The sequence below is a fragment of the Octopus bimaculoides genome, chromosome 1 (genome assembly GCF_046866305.1).
Source record: "Octopus bimaculoides isolate indiv1 chromosome 1, ASM4686630v1, whole genome shotgun sequence".
NCBI lineage: Eukaryota > Metazoa > Mollusca > Cephalopoda > Octopoda > Octopodidae > Octopus > Octopus bimaculoides.
In genome coordinates, this window is record NC_142928.1 from 184751280 (window position 1) to 184769067 (window position 17788).

Consider the following 17788-nt stretch of genomic DNA (forward strand, 5'->3'; position numbering starts at 1 on the left):
ACAACTGACCAACTACTTTCTCCCTTTCTCCCTTCCCCCATTTTCACACTACATACGTCAAGATCACCAGCAGTTCTACCTCCCACACACAGCCCCTCGTTCCCGATCACCGTTTGTTATCTCCCCCTTTCTTAGCTCTCCTGAAATAAGAATTTCTAACTTCCGGTCAGCCATTGTTATGATCGGCCATTATTATGATTGACCGTTGACTGAACACTATTCAATTTTTTTTCTCCGTGTTTTTCTCCTTGTCTCCGTATTCTTTCTGTTGAAGAGCGTAGCTCGAAACGTCAAAGACTTTCCGTATTCCGAGCGTCATACTAATATATACTTTTGTTATTTACACCACCTGTCCTCGTCTGTTGTTATTTTTTGTATATTCTCCCACATATAATACACGCTCACGTGGTCGCACCAGCTAATCCTGTCTCCTCTCATCACACACTACCAACTTTTGGATTCTACCTTCTTTCCTTCTGGATCTGGACTGTTTGATTCTGAACTTTATACCCTCCGGCTGCACGTCTCCTACCCACGGATTACACTGGACCCATCTTCCGATTGGAAATCGCTTCAATATACCACGACGTCCAAAAAACTTTTGAACTTTTCCACTTTTGTAAACCTTCTTTATCATCCTTTTTTACCTTACTTTCCTTCACCTACCGTCTCTTCGTACTCTGGATGTTCCTAATCTGTCCTTCTCTAATCTGCACCTATTACTTTGTATTCTTCTCCCTCCCTTTCTTTCTCCTCTCGTTTCTTCTCTCCCTGTCACCCCCATTTCTCCCTATTGTCCCATCTTCCTTTTTGCTTTGTTTTTTTCTCCCACCTCGCATATATTTTCTTCTCACAACCCCTTTTTCGTTTTTTCTCCTCATGCCTTTATTTTTCCCCCCACACCTTGTTAAAAAAGTTTTTTTTCCAGTTTTTTTCCCCTTTTTTTCTTTTTTTTCCTTTTTTCCACGTCCAATTTTCTCATCACGCTTGTTTTTTTTCCACCACACCTTTTGTAATTCTCCTTCCCACGTCTAATTTTCTTTTCTCTCTTGTTCCATCATGCCTGACTACAAATCTTTCCAACTCACTCTCCACAACCGCCTAAAACTATACCTCCGCACACTTCCCTCTCTATACTTTCAACCTACTATACGACTCTCCTTACTCATATTCAAGAAGACTCGTTTCTCTAGTCATATTACGTTTCTCAGTCGCTGCTTACATCACCGCCTCATCCCTAAGGGTTTCCACCTCCGTTTCCACCCCACTCTCCACTCTTCTACCACCATTCTACCCATACTCCGCACCACATCCTACCGCCTTATGCGGGCCACCATTCGCTCCAATCTCTCTAAAATCCACACTATCGACCGCCTTCTTCCTCCAGCCTTTTCCATATTTTTCTCCTCTCTGTCACCCTCCCATGCTCACAATACATTGCGCTTTATCATTCAACTTAATCATCTCTTTCATGCATTTCTTACCGACACTAAGCTCCGCAAACTTCACTCACTCCTCCATTCCTCTACACCCGATGCCACTACCCCATCCCCTCCACCACCCTTCTCCCTCCCTGATGTGCATTCCCCACCCACACCCAACCACCCTGCCTCTCCCACACACACTCCACCCCCTCCCTCCCAGCCCTCCACCATCCCGACCGCCCCTCCTAACCCTACTTCATCCCCTCCTACTTCTATTCCACCCACCCCTTCTCTACTTCAGCCTGTCGTTACCATTCCCCCAGATCTTCCTCTCTCTGAGGCGGAGCGCTCCGTCCTCAATAGGGGTCTGCGCTTCATCCCACTCACTCCATCCTGCAAGGAATTTCAAACCCGTGCTGATGTCCACAGCTTTGTGCGCCGCGTTAGGTTGGGTGCGCTTTTCCATAACACACCACCCGCACCCAACGAGGACTGCTTCACTGACCTGGGCCGACGACCATCCCAGTGGACGCCTGCTCCTGGCCAGTTCCAGGCAGTTGATCTTTTCGCGGGCGCCTGCCAACGCGCTGTGGGCCGGTTTAACTTTTCCAGGCGTCCATCTCGACTCAACATCTCCCCAGCCGAACTCTCGGCCCTTCGATCCCTCCGACGCCGCACGGACATCATCATAAAACCGGCTGATAAGGGTGGAGCCGTGGTAGTATGGCGCGCGGACCTCTACGAGGCCGAAGCTCTCCGTCAACTTCGAGATACCTCATTCTACCGCCCTCTGCCCTCCGACCCCACGCCCAGCTACCAACAGACTGTGTCCTCCACTATCCATGACCTCATCCTCTCCTCCCGTCTCCCCGCCACCGCCTCCAACCTTATTGTTCGCACCCCACGCACCCCCACCATTTACTTCCTCCCCAAGATCCATAAACCGAACAACCCTGGCCGCCCCATCGTCTCCGCCTGCAACTGCCCCACCGAGCTTATCTCAAAATACCTAGACCGTGTCCTCGCCCCCCTAGTGGCTTCTCTCCCTTCCCACATTCATGACACTAACCACGCGCTTCGTCTATTCAACTCTTTCTCTTTCCCTCCCGGCCCTTCTAAGCTTCTCTTCACTCTAGACATCCAGAGCCTCTATACAGTGATCCCCCACGACGAGGGGCTGCGTGCCCTGAAGTTTTTTCTAGACCAACGCCCCAACCCACAACCCGACACCTCCACACTCATTCGTCTGGCCGAACTTGTCCTATCTCTCAACTGCTTCTCGTTCGCGGGAGATATCTACCAGCAAGTCTCGGGAGTGGCCATGGGGACGAGAATGGGCCCCAACTACGCGAACCTCTTCGTTGGTTATGTTGAGGCCCAAATATTCTCCAGTTTCACTGGTCCCACTCCCGAACTATACGGTCGGTATATCGACGACTGTATCGGTGCCACCTCTCTCTCCCGCGAACATCTTGACTCGTTCCTCTCTTTCGTTCAATCTTTCCATCCTGCCCTCCACTTCTCCTGTACTGTCTCTGACACCTCTGTCCCCTTTCTCGACATTTCGGTCAGCATCCTCCACTCCGCCCTTAGCACCTCCATCCACTACAAACACACAGACTCACACTCCTATCTCAACTTCTCCTCCTCCCACCCTAGACACACAAAACTTTCCATCCCCTATTCCCAATTCCTCTGTCTACGCAGACTTTGTAGCGACAGCCATGACTTTGAGACTCAGTCTCAACTCATGGCTCACCACTTTAGCCTGCGTGGATATCCACCCACCACCATCCACACCGCCCTTGCCAGAGCACGTTCTGTGGACCGTGCATCTGCTCTCTCCCCCCAAACCCGCCCTGCCGTTTCCCGCCTCCCTTTTCCCCTCACCTACCATCCCACCACCCTACCCCTCCAACGCTCCATTCTCCGAGCTTTTCGGCGCCTCCAGTCCGACCCCTCCACCTCCCACATCTTCCCTAATCGACCCCTCCCCTCCTTCAAACGAGCCCACAACCTACGGGACCTCTTGGTCCACAACTTCTTCCCCAACCCAACCTCCCAACCTGACTCGTTCCCCTGCTCCCGCCCACGCTGCCGCACTTGCCCTTACCTCTCCAACACCACCCTCCTCACCAGCACCCATCACCGACCCTATCGCATCACCGACTCCTTCACCTGCACGTCTACCAACATCATATATTGCCTCTCCTGCTCTCTCTGCCAATCCCTGTACATCGGACAAACGGGGCGCCGCCTGGCCGACCGATTCGCGGAACACCTCCGAGATATCAACGTCGGCAATGACACCCCGGTGTCACGCCACTTCCGTTCTGCCGGCCACTCCTTGCGGCAACACCTGTCTGTGTTTGGATTGTCCATGCACAGGGGCCATCCGGACTCCCGTTTGCGCCGTGAACAGGGATTAATCTTCTATCTTCGCTCCTTTGCGCCACATGGGCTCAACTCCCCTCCACTCTTCATCTAACCCCCTCCTCCTGTCTCTCTCCCCCACCCTCCCTCCTACCACCCATCTCTCCCCTCCCCCACCTCCTGCTCCGACTCCTACTTCTTTGTATGTCTCTTCACCTCTCTTCATACTTCTCTCCACTCCCACTTCTCTTCACCCCTACTCTTTCTCTCCTCTCTCTTACTCTCTCTCACTCTCTTCCCTCGTACTCCCCCCTCTCTCACTCTTACTCTCTACACTCTTACTCTCCTACTCTCTACACTCTTACTCTCTTACTCTCTCACTCTCTTCCCCTCTCTCTCACTCTCTTTCTCTTCCTTTCTTTCTCCCCCCCCATACCCCTCTTCCCTCTCTCTCACTCTCTTTCTCTTCCTCTCTTTCTCCCCCTATACCCACCTTCCCCTCTTTCTCCCCCATACCCACCTTCCCCCTCTCTTATACCCACCCTCTCTCCTCTCTTCCTCTCCCCTCCCATACCCATCTTTCCCCCTCTCTTACATCCACCTTCCCCTTCTCCCTCCTCGTCAACACCCCCTCATAAGCTCATCCCACCACACCCCAACACACTCCTACTCTACCTTCCCACTCCACCCCATCCAATTCCTTACACCCACCACCCACCCCTACCCACATACCCCACCCTACCCACAGACCCCTACCTCTACCCCACACTCCACCCATGCCTTCCCCACCTCCCAACCCCCTCACATCACACCACACCAATACCCTCACATCACACCAAGCACACCACACCAATACCCTCGCATCACACCAGGCACACACTACAAGTGACCAACTACTTTCTCCCTTTCTCCCTTCCCCATTTTCACACTACATATGTCAAGATCACCAGCAGTCTACCTCCCACACACAGCCCCTCGTTCCCGATCACCGTTTGTTATCTCCCCCTTTCTTAGCTCTCCTGAAATAAGAATTTCTAACTTCCGGTCAGCCATTGTTATGATCGGCCATTATTATGATTGACCGTTGACTGAACACTATTCAATTTTTTTTCTCCGTGTTTTTCTCCTTGTCTCCGTATTCTTTCTGTTGAAGAGCGTAGCTCGAAACGTCAAAGACTTTCCGTATTCCCGAGCGTCATACTAATATATACTTTTGTTATTTACACCACCTGTCCTCGTCTGTTATTTTTTGTATATTCTCCCATATATATATGTATATATATATATATATATATGTATATATATATATATATGTATATATATATGTATATATATGTATGTATATATATATATATATGTATATATATATATATATGTATATATATATATATATGTATATATGTATATATATATATATATATATATATATGTATATATATATATATATATATATATATATAGACGTCCGCTTTCCATGCTAGCATGGGTTGGACGATTTGACTGAGGACTGGCGAACCAGATGGCTGCACCAGGCTCCAACCTGATCTGGCAACGTTTCTACAGCTGGATGCCCTTCCTAATGCTAACCACTCCGAGAATGTAGTGGGTGCTTTTACGTGCCACTGGCACGAGTCAGGCAGTACTGGCAACGGCCACGCTCAAATGGTGTTTTTTATGTGCTACCAGCACGGAAGCCAGACAGCTGCTCTGACAATGATCACGCTTGGATGGTGCTGTTAGTGCTCCACTGGCACAGGTGCCAGTCATTGAATTTGGTTCAATTTTGATTATATATATATAGAAAGAAAGTGAGTTCAAAATGATGCAAAAAAATAGAGATAGGTGAAGGAACAACAAACAAGGTGTATTAACTGATTGTTCAGAAAAATAGAAGAGTCCTTGACATTTTGATCTTACGCTATCCTACGGAAAGGAATGAGGAGAGAGATAAATTGTCTGAATTAATAGTTGCACATACAAACACACACACACATACATACACATATTTCATGTTTTTCTTTGCTAGACTCAGGTTAAAATTGTATGTCCTTTTGCAAATTTGGACAAATTTTATATATTGTTGAAGTTAGTATTTTGTTGTTGGTTGAGCCTTGTGTTGCTAGCAATTAGAACCAGTCGTGATAGTCAACACTGGCTAATATTATATATCCAGAAAGCATAACAATAATAGCTGTAGGAAAGGTTACAGTTATGGCCACAGAGACAGTAATTTTAACTGTCTAACATCGCCAAGTATGATCAGGTAGTTAAAATGTTTGCTTTGCAATTACATGGTTCCAGTTTCAATCCCACTGTAGCACTTCATATAAGTGTCTTCTGTCATACACAGATCAACAATTTCTTGTCATGAGTGAAATTATTTAGATGGAATTGTACAGTTTTTAGCCAGTTTAGTTTTTCACCACCAGCTGTGGATTATGTTAATCCACAGCAATTGCTTGTGGATTTGCATAATCCACTCTTGTAAAGCATTTGGAATAGATCTTCAGTTTGAAAATAGCCCGTGACTCGTGAGTTCTTTCTCCCTATTTCTCACCCCACCCTCTACTAATGAAGATCCTTTATAAATGACTAACAGGGACTGCTCTTTCTCATTTGACTAATCATCATCATTCTCATCATTTTAACATTCACTTTGCATGGGTTGTACAGAGTTGATTGAGTTAAATTTTCTACCCTTGGATGCCATTACTCTTAGCAGTTTTCATGTTTCCAAGCAAGGGAATATTTCCCCATGACCGGACATGTTCACCCAGAATATTGGAAATGAATAACACTGTTTGTATGGCAGTGACACTTGTTTACAACTATCATGTAATCATCATCACCATTATCGTTTAACATCTGCTTTCCATGCTAGCATGGGTTGGACGATTTGACTGAGGACTGGCGAACCAGATGGTTGCACCAGGCTCCAATCTGATCTGGCAGAGTTTCTACAGCTGGATGCCCTTCCTAACGCAAACCACTCCGAGAGTGTAGTGGGTGCTTTTACGTGCCGCCGGCACGAGGGCCAGTTGGGCATTACTGGCAATGGCCTTGCTCAAATGGTGTTTTTTACGTGCCATCTGCACAGGAGCCAGTCCAGTAGCACTGGCAATGACCTTGCTCGAATGTTTTTTCACATGCCACCAGCACAAGTGCTAGTAAGGTGACACTGGTAACGATCATGCTCAAATGGTGCTATTTACGTGCCACCGGCATGGAAACCAGGCAGCTGCTCTGGCAATGATCCTGCTCGGACGGTGCTGTTAGTAATCCACTGGCACAGGTGTCAGTCATCGAATTTGGTTCAATTACAATTTATATATATATACAGTCCTCAGTCAAATCATCCAACCCATGCTAGCATGGAAAGTGGACATTAAATGACAAACGACAATGGGCTTCTTTCAGTTTCCAAATACCAAATCTACTCACAAGGCTTTGGTTGATCTGAGGCTATAGTAGAAAACACCAGTCCAAGGTGACACACTGTCTGAAAGTGAACCCAAACCCGTGTGGTTGAAAAGCAAATGTCTTAATCATACAGCCATACCTGTTCTTAATAATCTGTATAACAACAATAATAAATTTATGTTTTACGTATGAAATCAATAATATGAGAATTGGGTGTTGTGACAGGGTCATTCTGACAGTTTATTACTGTTGTAGGCTAAAGAGAAAGAACAGATGATGAAAGACCAGAAACGGTTGAATGACCGCAACATTAAGAAGGTTGTGCGTAAACCAATTGGTTCCCATGAGAGGCCGGGGGACAGTAGTACGACAACGAAACGAAAGGTAAGCTTTTTTTTTTTGTTTTTTGCTTTTTTTGGCTTTGTTTTGGATGTTTAACCTCGTTGTTGTCTCTTTCATGCTTTGTTTGATTCACATCTGTTGCTAACCCCATAACATCGGTTGTAATAAATTTACATGCAGTGTGTACATGCTTTGAAACATATAACGGAAACATACTGTTGTGTCGACGCCCCCAGGCAAAGAAGTAAGATCTCCCAAGACATATAAATAGAGGTAGTCTGGCCGTAGTAGGCTGTTGAGTAGCAGTCAAGTAGCAGTTGTGTAGAGATCATCCAAAGGTGCTAAATAGCAGTAGCGTTGAGACATAACACATACGCAGCCCGACCTGCTGTGGTTTTGTACCTGTTTGTGGTGTACCAGTTGATATAAATATCCACTACCACTCACAGAATTGATAATTAGAGGCCACCGTTCAAATTTCAAGAAATCTGATAGGTCTGTTAGACTCTTCATGTAAATATTTCCAACTAAGTTTGAGACTTTGTCACCATAATAGTATAAAAGCAGTAGTTTTGGCCGTTACACCACCATTTCTACCATGACTTCCGTTGTCATGGAGTTAACACACAACAAGAAAGCGTCTACACTATCACTCAACACTGTAGAAATGTATATTAGCATCAACATTGTTTTGACATCCAGTGTCTTAATAAAAGGAAGGACACATTGGATAAAGTAGTCCAAGATATACTGACTCAATGAAAGGCAAAATGGCGACAATCAGTATCATGGTGATCATTATTATTTTAACATCAACTTTTACATGCTTGTATGAGTCCAGTGAAATTTGTTGAGGTGGATTTTCTATGGCCAGATACTCTTCCTGTCACCAACCCTCACCTGTTTCCAGCTCGGCTGATATTTCCCCATGGTTAGATATGAATTCGTGGAAGATTGGAAACAAAGGACACTTACAACTGTCACACAATATCAAGCTAAGGAGACTAACACCACACACACACATATGTATGGATGAGGAGAGCTGTGTGCAGAAGTGTCACTACCTAACAGTGGAAGGAACCAACTGTAGAAACTCTGCCAGATCAGATTGAAGCCTGGTGCAGCCTTCTGGCTTTCCAGTCCTCAGTCAAATCGTCCAACCCATGCTAGCATGGAAAGCAGACGTTAAACGATGATGTGTGTGTATGTGTATACATCCATACACACACACATTTTCTGTCTCTCTGTGTATGTAAGCATTTGTCTATTTATTTATCTATCATATATATATGTATGTATGTATGTATGTATTGATCTTCCTCTTGCATTGCTCCATTTATTTCCAGCTTCATGAACAACAACAAGTAAACATTACAGATAAAGATGGTTTTAAGATACCAGTGGTTCCTGCTCTTGTTGGAGAGGTGACACCAAGGCAACCTGACCCTGAAGGCCCTACATCTGCCAAAAAAGTTAAAACTGGTAAGATTACCTGTTGGCTTTTTAAAATTTTGTTTTTTCTTTCGTGTTGAATTTTTTTTCCTCCTATGCTAATTACTCTAGCTGAAGTAGCTCTATGTGGTCACTTGTCCTGCTAAAAATCACAGCCACATCTCCTTCATATCACTTTTAAAATATGAACACATTGGATAATGTATTCTGGATATATATATAAAATGAGTGGATAATCATTAATGGAATGTTTTTAGTGGTAGATCTTCTCAAATAGGGCTGATTTGGGGCTAAACTAATTTCTAATTTCACTGATGACTTTTCCATGAAATAGCTGTGTCTTTCTTGGAAATTTACCTTGTTTTAGCAAGATTTGAACTCCTGATTTGATGTAATTGGGCACTGATGTGGCTATGTGGTTAAGAAGCTTGCTTCCCAACAACATAGCCATAATTATTAGTTCAGTCCCGCTGCGTGGCACCTTGGACAAGTGTCTTCTACTATTGCTCTGAGCCGACAAAAGAAGCCTTGTCAGCCTGTAATGTGAGTGTTGGTGTATGTGTATGTGTGTGTGTGTGACTCCTTATGTTGATATCATATAAGTTGTAAATGAGTGTCACTGTCATACAAGCAGTGTCATTCATTTCCAATATTCTGCAAAAACATGTTTGGTCATGGGGCAAACCTTACCTTGCTTGGAAACAGGTGAGGGTTAGTGACAGGAATGGCCTCTTGCTGTAGAAAATCTGCCTCAATATACTTCCATCAGACTCATGCAAACATGGAAAAACAATGACGATAATGATGATAGCCAGAGTTATTGGCATCCATTTGTGATTGAGAATCTTAAACCTTGTTTCTTATATCGTTAAACTTGGAACCCAAATTACATACTGATTTTGAGATCTTATCAACATGCTAAATTTAATCTACCAGACAATTTAGCATAAACCCCTTATCCATGGATGTCTCCATCAGATATTACTCTTTTGCAAGCATCCAACTAAGAATAATTTCCTGTATTCCTCTCTTTAGTGTCAAAATACACTGGTACAAAGTACAAATGGGTATTGTCTTTCCTTTTGAATAAACCATAAAAAAATGGCTATAATTTTACCTTCTGCAGTATTTTTTGATATATCATGGAGCTTTATTCATGGAGCTTTATTCATGGAGTTTTGATGAAGATCATGTCATTGTTCAACATCTTATTTGACAATTGGAAAGATATTAAGGGAAGACAACAGGTGGAGAGACATGTATGTAGTGAAAGAGCCTTGTGATACACTGAGTCTCTGCAGTATGAGTTCAATTCCTGCCAGAGTTAATTTTACTTTTCATCCTTTTGAGATCAATAAAGAAAGAGAAAGGTGGTGTATTGATAGAATTCTTAGAGCATCTGATGAACTTTCTTGCAGTGTCCATTCCAGCTCTGTGCATTCTAAGTTCATTTTTTTGACCTGTCAGGAGTTGTGACCAACAGATAGTATCGACAATTTAAAAAGACATATGGAAATGTAATTCTGTTGATTCATTTGGATGATCTACTGCTACTACCACCACCACCACATGGGTTTTGGGTTTTTTAATCACCTTTAGGATCTATTTTAAAACGGGGGCCACATTTTTCATTAATGTTTTACGTAGTGTTTTTGGTATGGAAAGACTTTCAAACTTCATATACTTATCTATTTTGTGTTATAGAACAGAAAAATATTTTTGTATTCGAATTTATTTCATGTAAAAAATTGTCTTATTTCGATAATTTCAACCAGTCACTGACAAGTATTCAGTTGTTTACATTTACTCCTTTGGCTGATTAAGCGATGTAAAGCGTATTTAATCTCCATACCTTCGTTTTATTTGCTTTTTTCATTTTAAATTTGCTTTAACCCTAACCCTAACCTTAGGGTTAGGGTTAGGGTTAATTGTTTCAGAATCGTTTGTTTATGTAGTCGGCACTTAATGTATATCGGCTGAATGGACGTCAGTGATTGGTTGAAATTACAGAAATACGACAACTTTAACGTGGAATAAGTTATGGATTTCTTTTTTTTTTAAAGAAGACTAAGAGAAAAAGATGTTTTATATGACACATTCTACCAGTGTTCCAAGTTTCAAAGTGTTTCGTTAATGAAAAATGTGGCCCCCGTTTTAAAAAAGATCCCACCTTTATTATCATCATTTAATGTCTGTTTTCCATGCTGATTGGTTTGACAGGAGCTGGCATGTTGGAGAACTGCATCAGGCTCCAGTTGTCTGTTTTGTTATGGTTTCTATGGCCAGATGCCCTTCCTGATGCCAACCACTTTACAGAGGGTACTGGGTGATTTTTACATGATGCTGGCATGACTGGTTTTTGTGTGGGCTGACAGATGCTCTTTTACTTGGTGCTGGCACTGGTGCTCTTTATATGGTACCAACACAGATGCTACACAGCCACCTTTGTACTGTAGTTGATAGGATAATGTGTTTTGTTTAGGACTTTAGTTTCTGGTCTCTGAATATATATTATATATGTATATATAGGCGCAGGAGTGGCTGTGTGGTAAGTAGCTTGCTTACCAACCACATGGTTCCGGGTTCAGTCCCACTGCGTGGCACCTTAGGCAAGTGTCTTCTACTATAGCCTCGGGCCAACCAAAGCCTTGTGAGTGGATTTGGTAGACGGAAACTGAAAGAAGCCTGTCGTATATATGTATATATATATATATATATATGTATGTGTGTTTGTGTGTTTGTCTCCCCACCATCGCTTGAAAACCGATGCTGGTGTGTTTACGTCCCCGTAACTTAGCGGTTTGGCAAAAAGAGACCGATAGAATAAGTACTAGGCTTACAAAGAATAAGTCCTGGGGTCGATTAGCTCGACTAAAAGGCGGTGCTCCAGCATGGCTGCAGTCAAATGACTGAAACAAGTAAAAGAGTAATATATGTGTTTGCTTAAGTCAGAATTTGTTTGAATTACTTTACCATTACAGAGAAACCTCCACCTGGATTTACCCCTAAGTTTGAATCTAGCAAACAAGATCGCACAGTCTTTGTGAGTAACATCAGCTATGATTTGGATGAAGATAATCTGGAAGAAATATTTTCAAAGGTAAGTTTTGGGCTCAGCTAATCTTATAAATACCTAAATTATTAATTGGCAGATAAACACCACTTAATGCTAAAATAATTAAGTAGTGAAGATAGAGAGCTTCTTACAATGCATATATTTCAAGCAGAAAGGCCCCTCCTCAGAAATAAACCAGTCAAGAAACGTAACTCTTTACAATACTGGATATGTTATATGTCTACATGATTGTTGATCAACAGGGCCAGTATTGTATAGACTAACATTTCTTGACTGTTTTACTTCTGATGATGGGAGTTTGTGCCTGAAATACATAAAAGTTATTAGACGTTTTCCTTTAAACATTGTAACAAGCTTTCTGTCTTTCACTATTTTATTATTTTACTTTATCACAATATTTCAAGCAAACTACAGCACTCTTCTATTATTCATTGGTCTTTAAAGCAGAAAGCTGGCAGAATCATTAGCATGCTGGACGAAATGCTTAGTAGTATTTCACCTGTCACTACATTCACAGATCAAATTCTGCCAAGGTCGACTTTGCCTTTCATCCTTTCAGGGTCGATACATTAACCCATTAAGTCCCACTGTCCTATAAATAGGACACTAAATGAGAACATTAAATAAGCTATATCACATTGTCTCAGTGTCCTATTTATAGGACACCAAGTATTTCCATTTCTACTTGAAGTAAAGGAATTTTAATAATTATTTTTTTCATTTTAACCTATTTTCAATCATCTGTAAAAATTTTAAAGTAATATTCAGAAATTTAAGTAGTCTGGGGCTTAATGGGTTAAGTACCAGTGAAGTACTGGGGTCGATGTGGTTGACTATTCCCCTCCCCTCAAATTTCAGGCCTTGTGCTGCCTCTAGTAGAAAGGATCATTCATTGATCTTTTTCCATTTATTTAACTCTAAACATCATTCACAACATGAATCCACACAAACTCTTATTTATCTGTCAGTTCTTTACTGCATGAAACTTCTTGAATCAAATCACCCTTGTTTATGTTCGTTTTGAAGTAACCCTCTAATCTAAGGGAGAAAACTACATTTGATGGCATAAAAAGATACAGAGGCGCCCCTATTTCAGCAATGCATAATCATGATGAAAAGGTTTTTAAGACATTTAAGCATGTAATATTTAAAGCAGTATATTTAAAGCATTAATGAAGTACTTTAGCTACAGCAGAAAAACATTGCTATATATAAAAAACTAGCAATATGACTGAGCATAAAGTAAGAAATGATGACAGTAAAAATATCTAAAATAATTACAGTAATAAAACATGTAGGGAAAAAACAAAGCACAGTTCATTTTATAAAAAGCTTTTACTACAGTTGAACATAACCAAAACACACACAAAAAAAAAACTTTAGTTATCATTGAAGTCAGAAAAATCTTTATCATCAAACTGGTCTATAGTAATGACTGTCAGAGACTAGATTAGCTTGTGGGAGACTCAGCTTTGCATATAGGGCCTAGGTTGATTTTTTTTTTAAAAACATATTCTTAGGAAAAAAGTGTGTTATATGCCATCAAATGTGGTGCATTCTGTAATTTTTATTAACAACCCACAAGTTTCTGAATTTTTACAAATTTTTTCCACTTTCTGCCTTTTATTTATTGCAATGTTTTTTTTACAAAGTGGTCATTAATCAGTGTTTGAGTAATAATTTGTTTGATGATTTGATCAATGAATTAATGGTCGATAAGGCTTTGGAGATGACAATCTGAGAGATATATTTATTTATTCTGGGTATACTTGATGTCTAACTTGTGAGTTTGATCCAATTTTTCAACAAGTGACATGCCTAAAATATTTTTTCTACTCTAGGCACAAGGGCCAAAATTTTTTGGGAGGGGTGGGGCCAGTCCAACCCTGAAAGGATGAAAGGCAAAGTTGACTTCGGTGGAATTTGAACTCAGAAATACTGATAAGCATTTCACCCGGCATGCTGATGTTTCTGCCAGCTCGCTGTCTTGACATACCTGAAATTTTACCTGAGGAATGGTCAGATACCAAACCTTTTGCCAGCATTGTTGGTCTAAAAATACTTTCAGGATTTAATGTAAGGCTTGATGAGTATTTTTTTTCAACCTTTCTCATTGAGTTTTAATTAGCATGACCACCCAACAAACTAATTTGTTTGAGGAACAAAATGAGGCAGTTAACTTGGTACATGTTTTGATGAAATTCACATACATCTGGGTATGTTGTTTCTGATGGAAGAAACAGCTTGCCTATAAACTATATTATGAATGAACTACTAAACGATCAGGGTAAAATATTTTTTCTTTTTGTTTGTAATATTTGATGTACATTAAGGCGGGTGAGCTGGCAGAAACGTTAGCATGCCGGGCAAAATGCTTAGCAGTATTTCGTCTGCCATTACGTTCTGAGTTCAAATTCCGCCGAGGTCGACTTTGCCTTTCATCCTTTTGGGGTCGATAAATTAAGTACCTGTTGCATACTGGGGTTGATGTAATTGACTGGCCCCCTACCACAAAATTTCAGGCCTTGTGCCTAGAGTAGAAAAGAATATTTTAAGGCAGCGAGCTGGCAGAAACGTTTGCATGCTGGGCGAAATGCTTTGCAGTATTTCATCTGGCTTTATTAATTTCATATATATATATATATATATATATATATATATATATATATATATATATATATATAGGGTTGGTGCATAATTATTGCAGCTTTTTTTCAACAAATTTTATTCAACAAAAACAATAACAACATGTAACAAAAACGTCTTTAAATGATTATTCCGGAGCATATTCACCATCTACTTCAATTACTGCTTCCCATTTTCTTGGCAGATGGTCAGACCGTCATTTCAAGATGTTTTGGTTAAATATTGCTATTGTTTTTGCTGAATAAATTTTGTTGAAAAAAAGTCACAATAATTATGCACCAACCCAATATATATGTGTGTGTGTGTGTTATAGGAATGTTAAGAGTTCTACTACAACCATCAAATGTTTGAATTATTTGCATGTAATAAAAATTGTTCAGCCATTAGGTTTCCCTTCATTGCCTTCGATCTTTCAGTTTTGTCATTTTCGTTTTATGAACTATTGGCTTCTTAAAAGGTGTCAGTTATTTTCAGTTCCCCACATAAAACATGTCCAAGCTGTTAAATTATTTGATAGACTAAGAAATTATTACATCGCTTGGAAATGGTTATGGGTTGGCAACAGGATGTCCAGCTGTAGAAAAACTCTGCCTTACCATTTATTCGTCTGGCCTGTCCAAGCATAGAAAAGTGGACATTAAAATGAAGTAAAAGCACGGTTGCCATTGCATACAGGTTTGTCCCTCGCAACCCTCTCCAACCCAGCATCCCTAATCTTGTTGGTTCATAAGTACTTGTGCCACATAAAAAACGTACCCATGCTAGTGTTGTCTAAAAGCACCCAGTACACTCTGTAAAGTGGTTGTCGTTAGGAAGGGCATTCAGCCATAAAGACCATGCCAAAACAGACATGGAGCCTGAACAGCCCTTCAGCTGGTCAGCTTCTGCCAAACCATCCAACCTATGGCAGCATGGAAAACGGATGTTAAATGATGAGGATGAATGGCACAGCATTTACAGTATCTAGATCTATTAACTTCGTAGAGTTAAGCTTTTGTAGATGAACAAATATATGACAAATATGTTATGTACTGATACTTTGATATCATTTGTAATTTTAGTGTGGAGAAATTGTCCAAATCCGACTTGTCCAAAATTACAAAGGCAAATCTAAAGGTTATGCTTATGTTGAGTTTAAATCAACGGTAAGTTGCCTACTTTCCTTATTGATTTCTTGTTTGGTTAAATCAGAAAGATGACCATATTTGATGACATGCTAGACACTCTCAAATGTTTAATTCTATGAAAGGTGGGATAGACTACAGTGTACATCACCTGGAAAACAAGAGTGTATCTTATATAGTCATTGAAGAATATGTTGTTTATAAAGATACTCTTTAAATTAGGTTCAATCAACTATGTCTCTTTTTATATATATGTTAGGGACTTCCTTTCTCCATCTTGTCTATGTATTGATTGAACCTCATAGAAATTAATAAAGTCTCAGGTTATATTAATTATTGATAAATTATGAATAATTATATTATTATAATATAATACCATAAAAACCCATGTAATTTTTGCACCTGTATAATTTATGCAGGTGATTTTTCAGGATAAAATTTGTTAAAAAAAGCTTCTATTCATGTAAAATTCGCACCCAAAAGTTTTCAGAATTGCTGATATAGCCAGAGGAAAAAGTTTTCAATTTAGTTGTATTTAGCATAATTTCACTTACTTATGACTAGATTTTATTAAATAAAAATAATTTCTGTTTAACAGGTATCACATTGAAAGCTATTAAATTATGTAATTTTTGCATTGTTTATAATAAACTTTATCTTACATTTCTTGCCCACAAGAGATTATGTCCAATCTTTAGCATACTGCTGTATGTCTTCTCAAATCACAATCACAGGAAAAGTTGTTGATAATTCTTATCAACAAAAACAAAGCTGATAAATACACATAGGTGTTGCAAATTAAGTTTAATTACCAATAAATATCAGCTTGGATGACACTTTACTCAACCGACAGAAGAAGGTGACCAATCAAACTGATTATGTAAACAGAATTCTGATTGGTCAAAAGTGTTTTCTTGTCTCAAGCTCTGATTTTCTGCCTATTCTTGTCGAAACTTTTGATATGGAGTATCAAAATTTTAATTCCTTTCACACTTATAAAATGTCAGGCAAACTTTAAAATTTGTCATTACTGTTTTAGCTGGGAGACCAAACTGATAGTTTGGTAACCCGCTAAAATAAACATTAAAAATCAAAGGGAGAAAATAAACAGCTTTGCAAGTTTAACTCAGTGTTTATTGAACAAGAGAAGTGCAAAATTTAAGAAGCAACTTGTTTGAATATACATGTCTGTGAGGAGACATAAACAAGAATAGCAAAAATCTACTATACCAAAAGAACTGGTAATACATACATTACAAGTGTTCTATGAAGAGAACATAAGATTACTGCAGAATTCAACATGAACGTTAAATGACATTAAACATCGTATAAAGTAAATGAAGGTTTCTGTAGGAACACACAGTTATATTCACTTAGTGAGTTTACATGCACAAGGGTGAATTATGATGTTGTCGTCAACATTAGGTGCAGTAAGAGCTGGTAGCAGCAATGTCGGCAGTGATGAATTTCATTGTCCTAACACGGAGAAAGCGAGCAATAGCTTTCTGGAGGCAAACGCCAGCTAGACTTCTTGAGCGGAGAAAAACTGATCTATTTAAGGAAAGTGATTACCAGCATGATTGTCAGACTTTAAAAAAGTAGTTAACCATTGAATGGTTTCAGTAAATTTATACAGAAAAAAAAAAGCATCCTACCATCCAGCATAAATAAAACTCAACTTCATTATATTTTTTCCTGTGGAAACCTATTCTGACATTAAATGAGTCAACTTCCCATACGAATGTTTACATTTGTACATCATTTTTCAACAAAAAAAAATTCTAAAAAAATTCTGGAAATGATCTGCTCATGTAATTTATGCAGCCATGAAAGTTTATTTTTGTTTTTGCGAAAAATGTGTGTAAATTACATGGGTTTTTACGGTAATTATTTTATCAATTACTAATTAAGTTTGATGTTATATTAATTAC

The 17788-nt window shown here is 40.3% G+C and overlaps 1 protein-coding gene across 1 annotated transcript in view; it reads left to right on the top strand.

The window, feature by feature from the left end:
* The window catches only part of LOC106879309 (spliceosome associated factor 3, U4/U6 recycling protein), a 53078-nt gene that overhangs the window by 24907 nt on the left and 10383 nt on the right, over nucleotides 1–17788 (top strand). The window contains exons 15-18 of the mRNA XM_089363821.1: nucleotides 7473–7601; nucleotides 8906–9041; nucleotides 11993–12111; nucleotides 15795–15878. Coding sequence (XP_089219947.1) covers nucleotides 7473–7601; nucleotides 8906–9041; nucleotides 11993–12111; nucleotides 15795–15878 — 468 coding nt within the window. The remainder of the gene's footprint in view (nucleotides 1–7472; nucleotides 7602–8905; nucleotides 9042–11992; nucleotides 12112–15794; nucleotides 15879–17788) is intronic.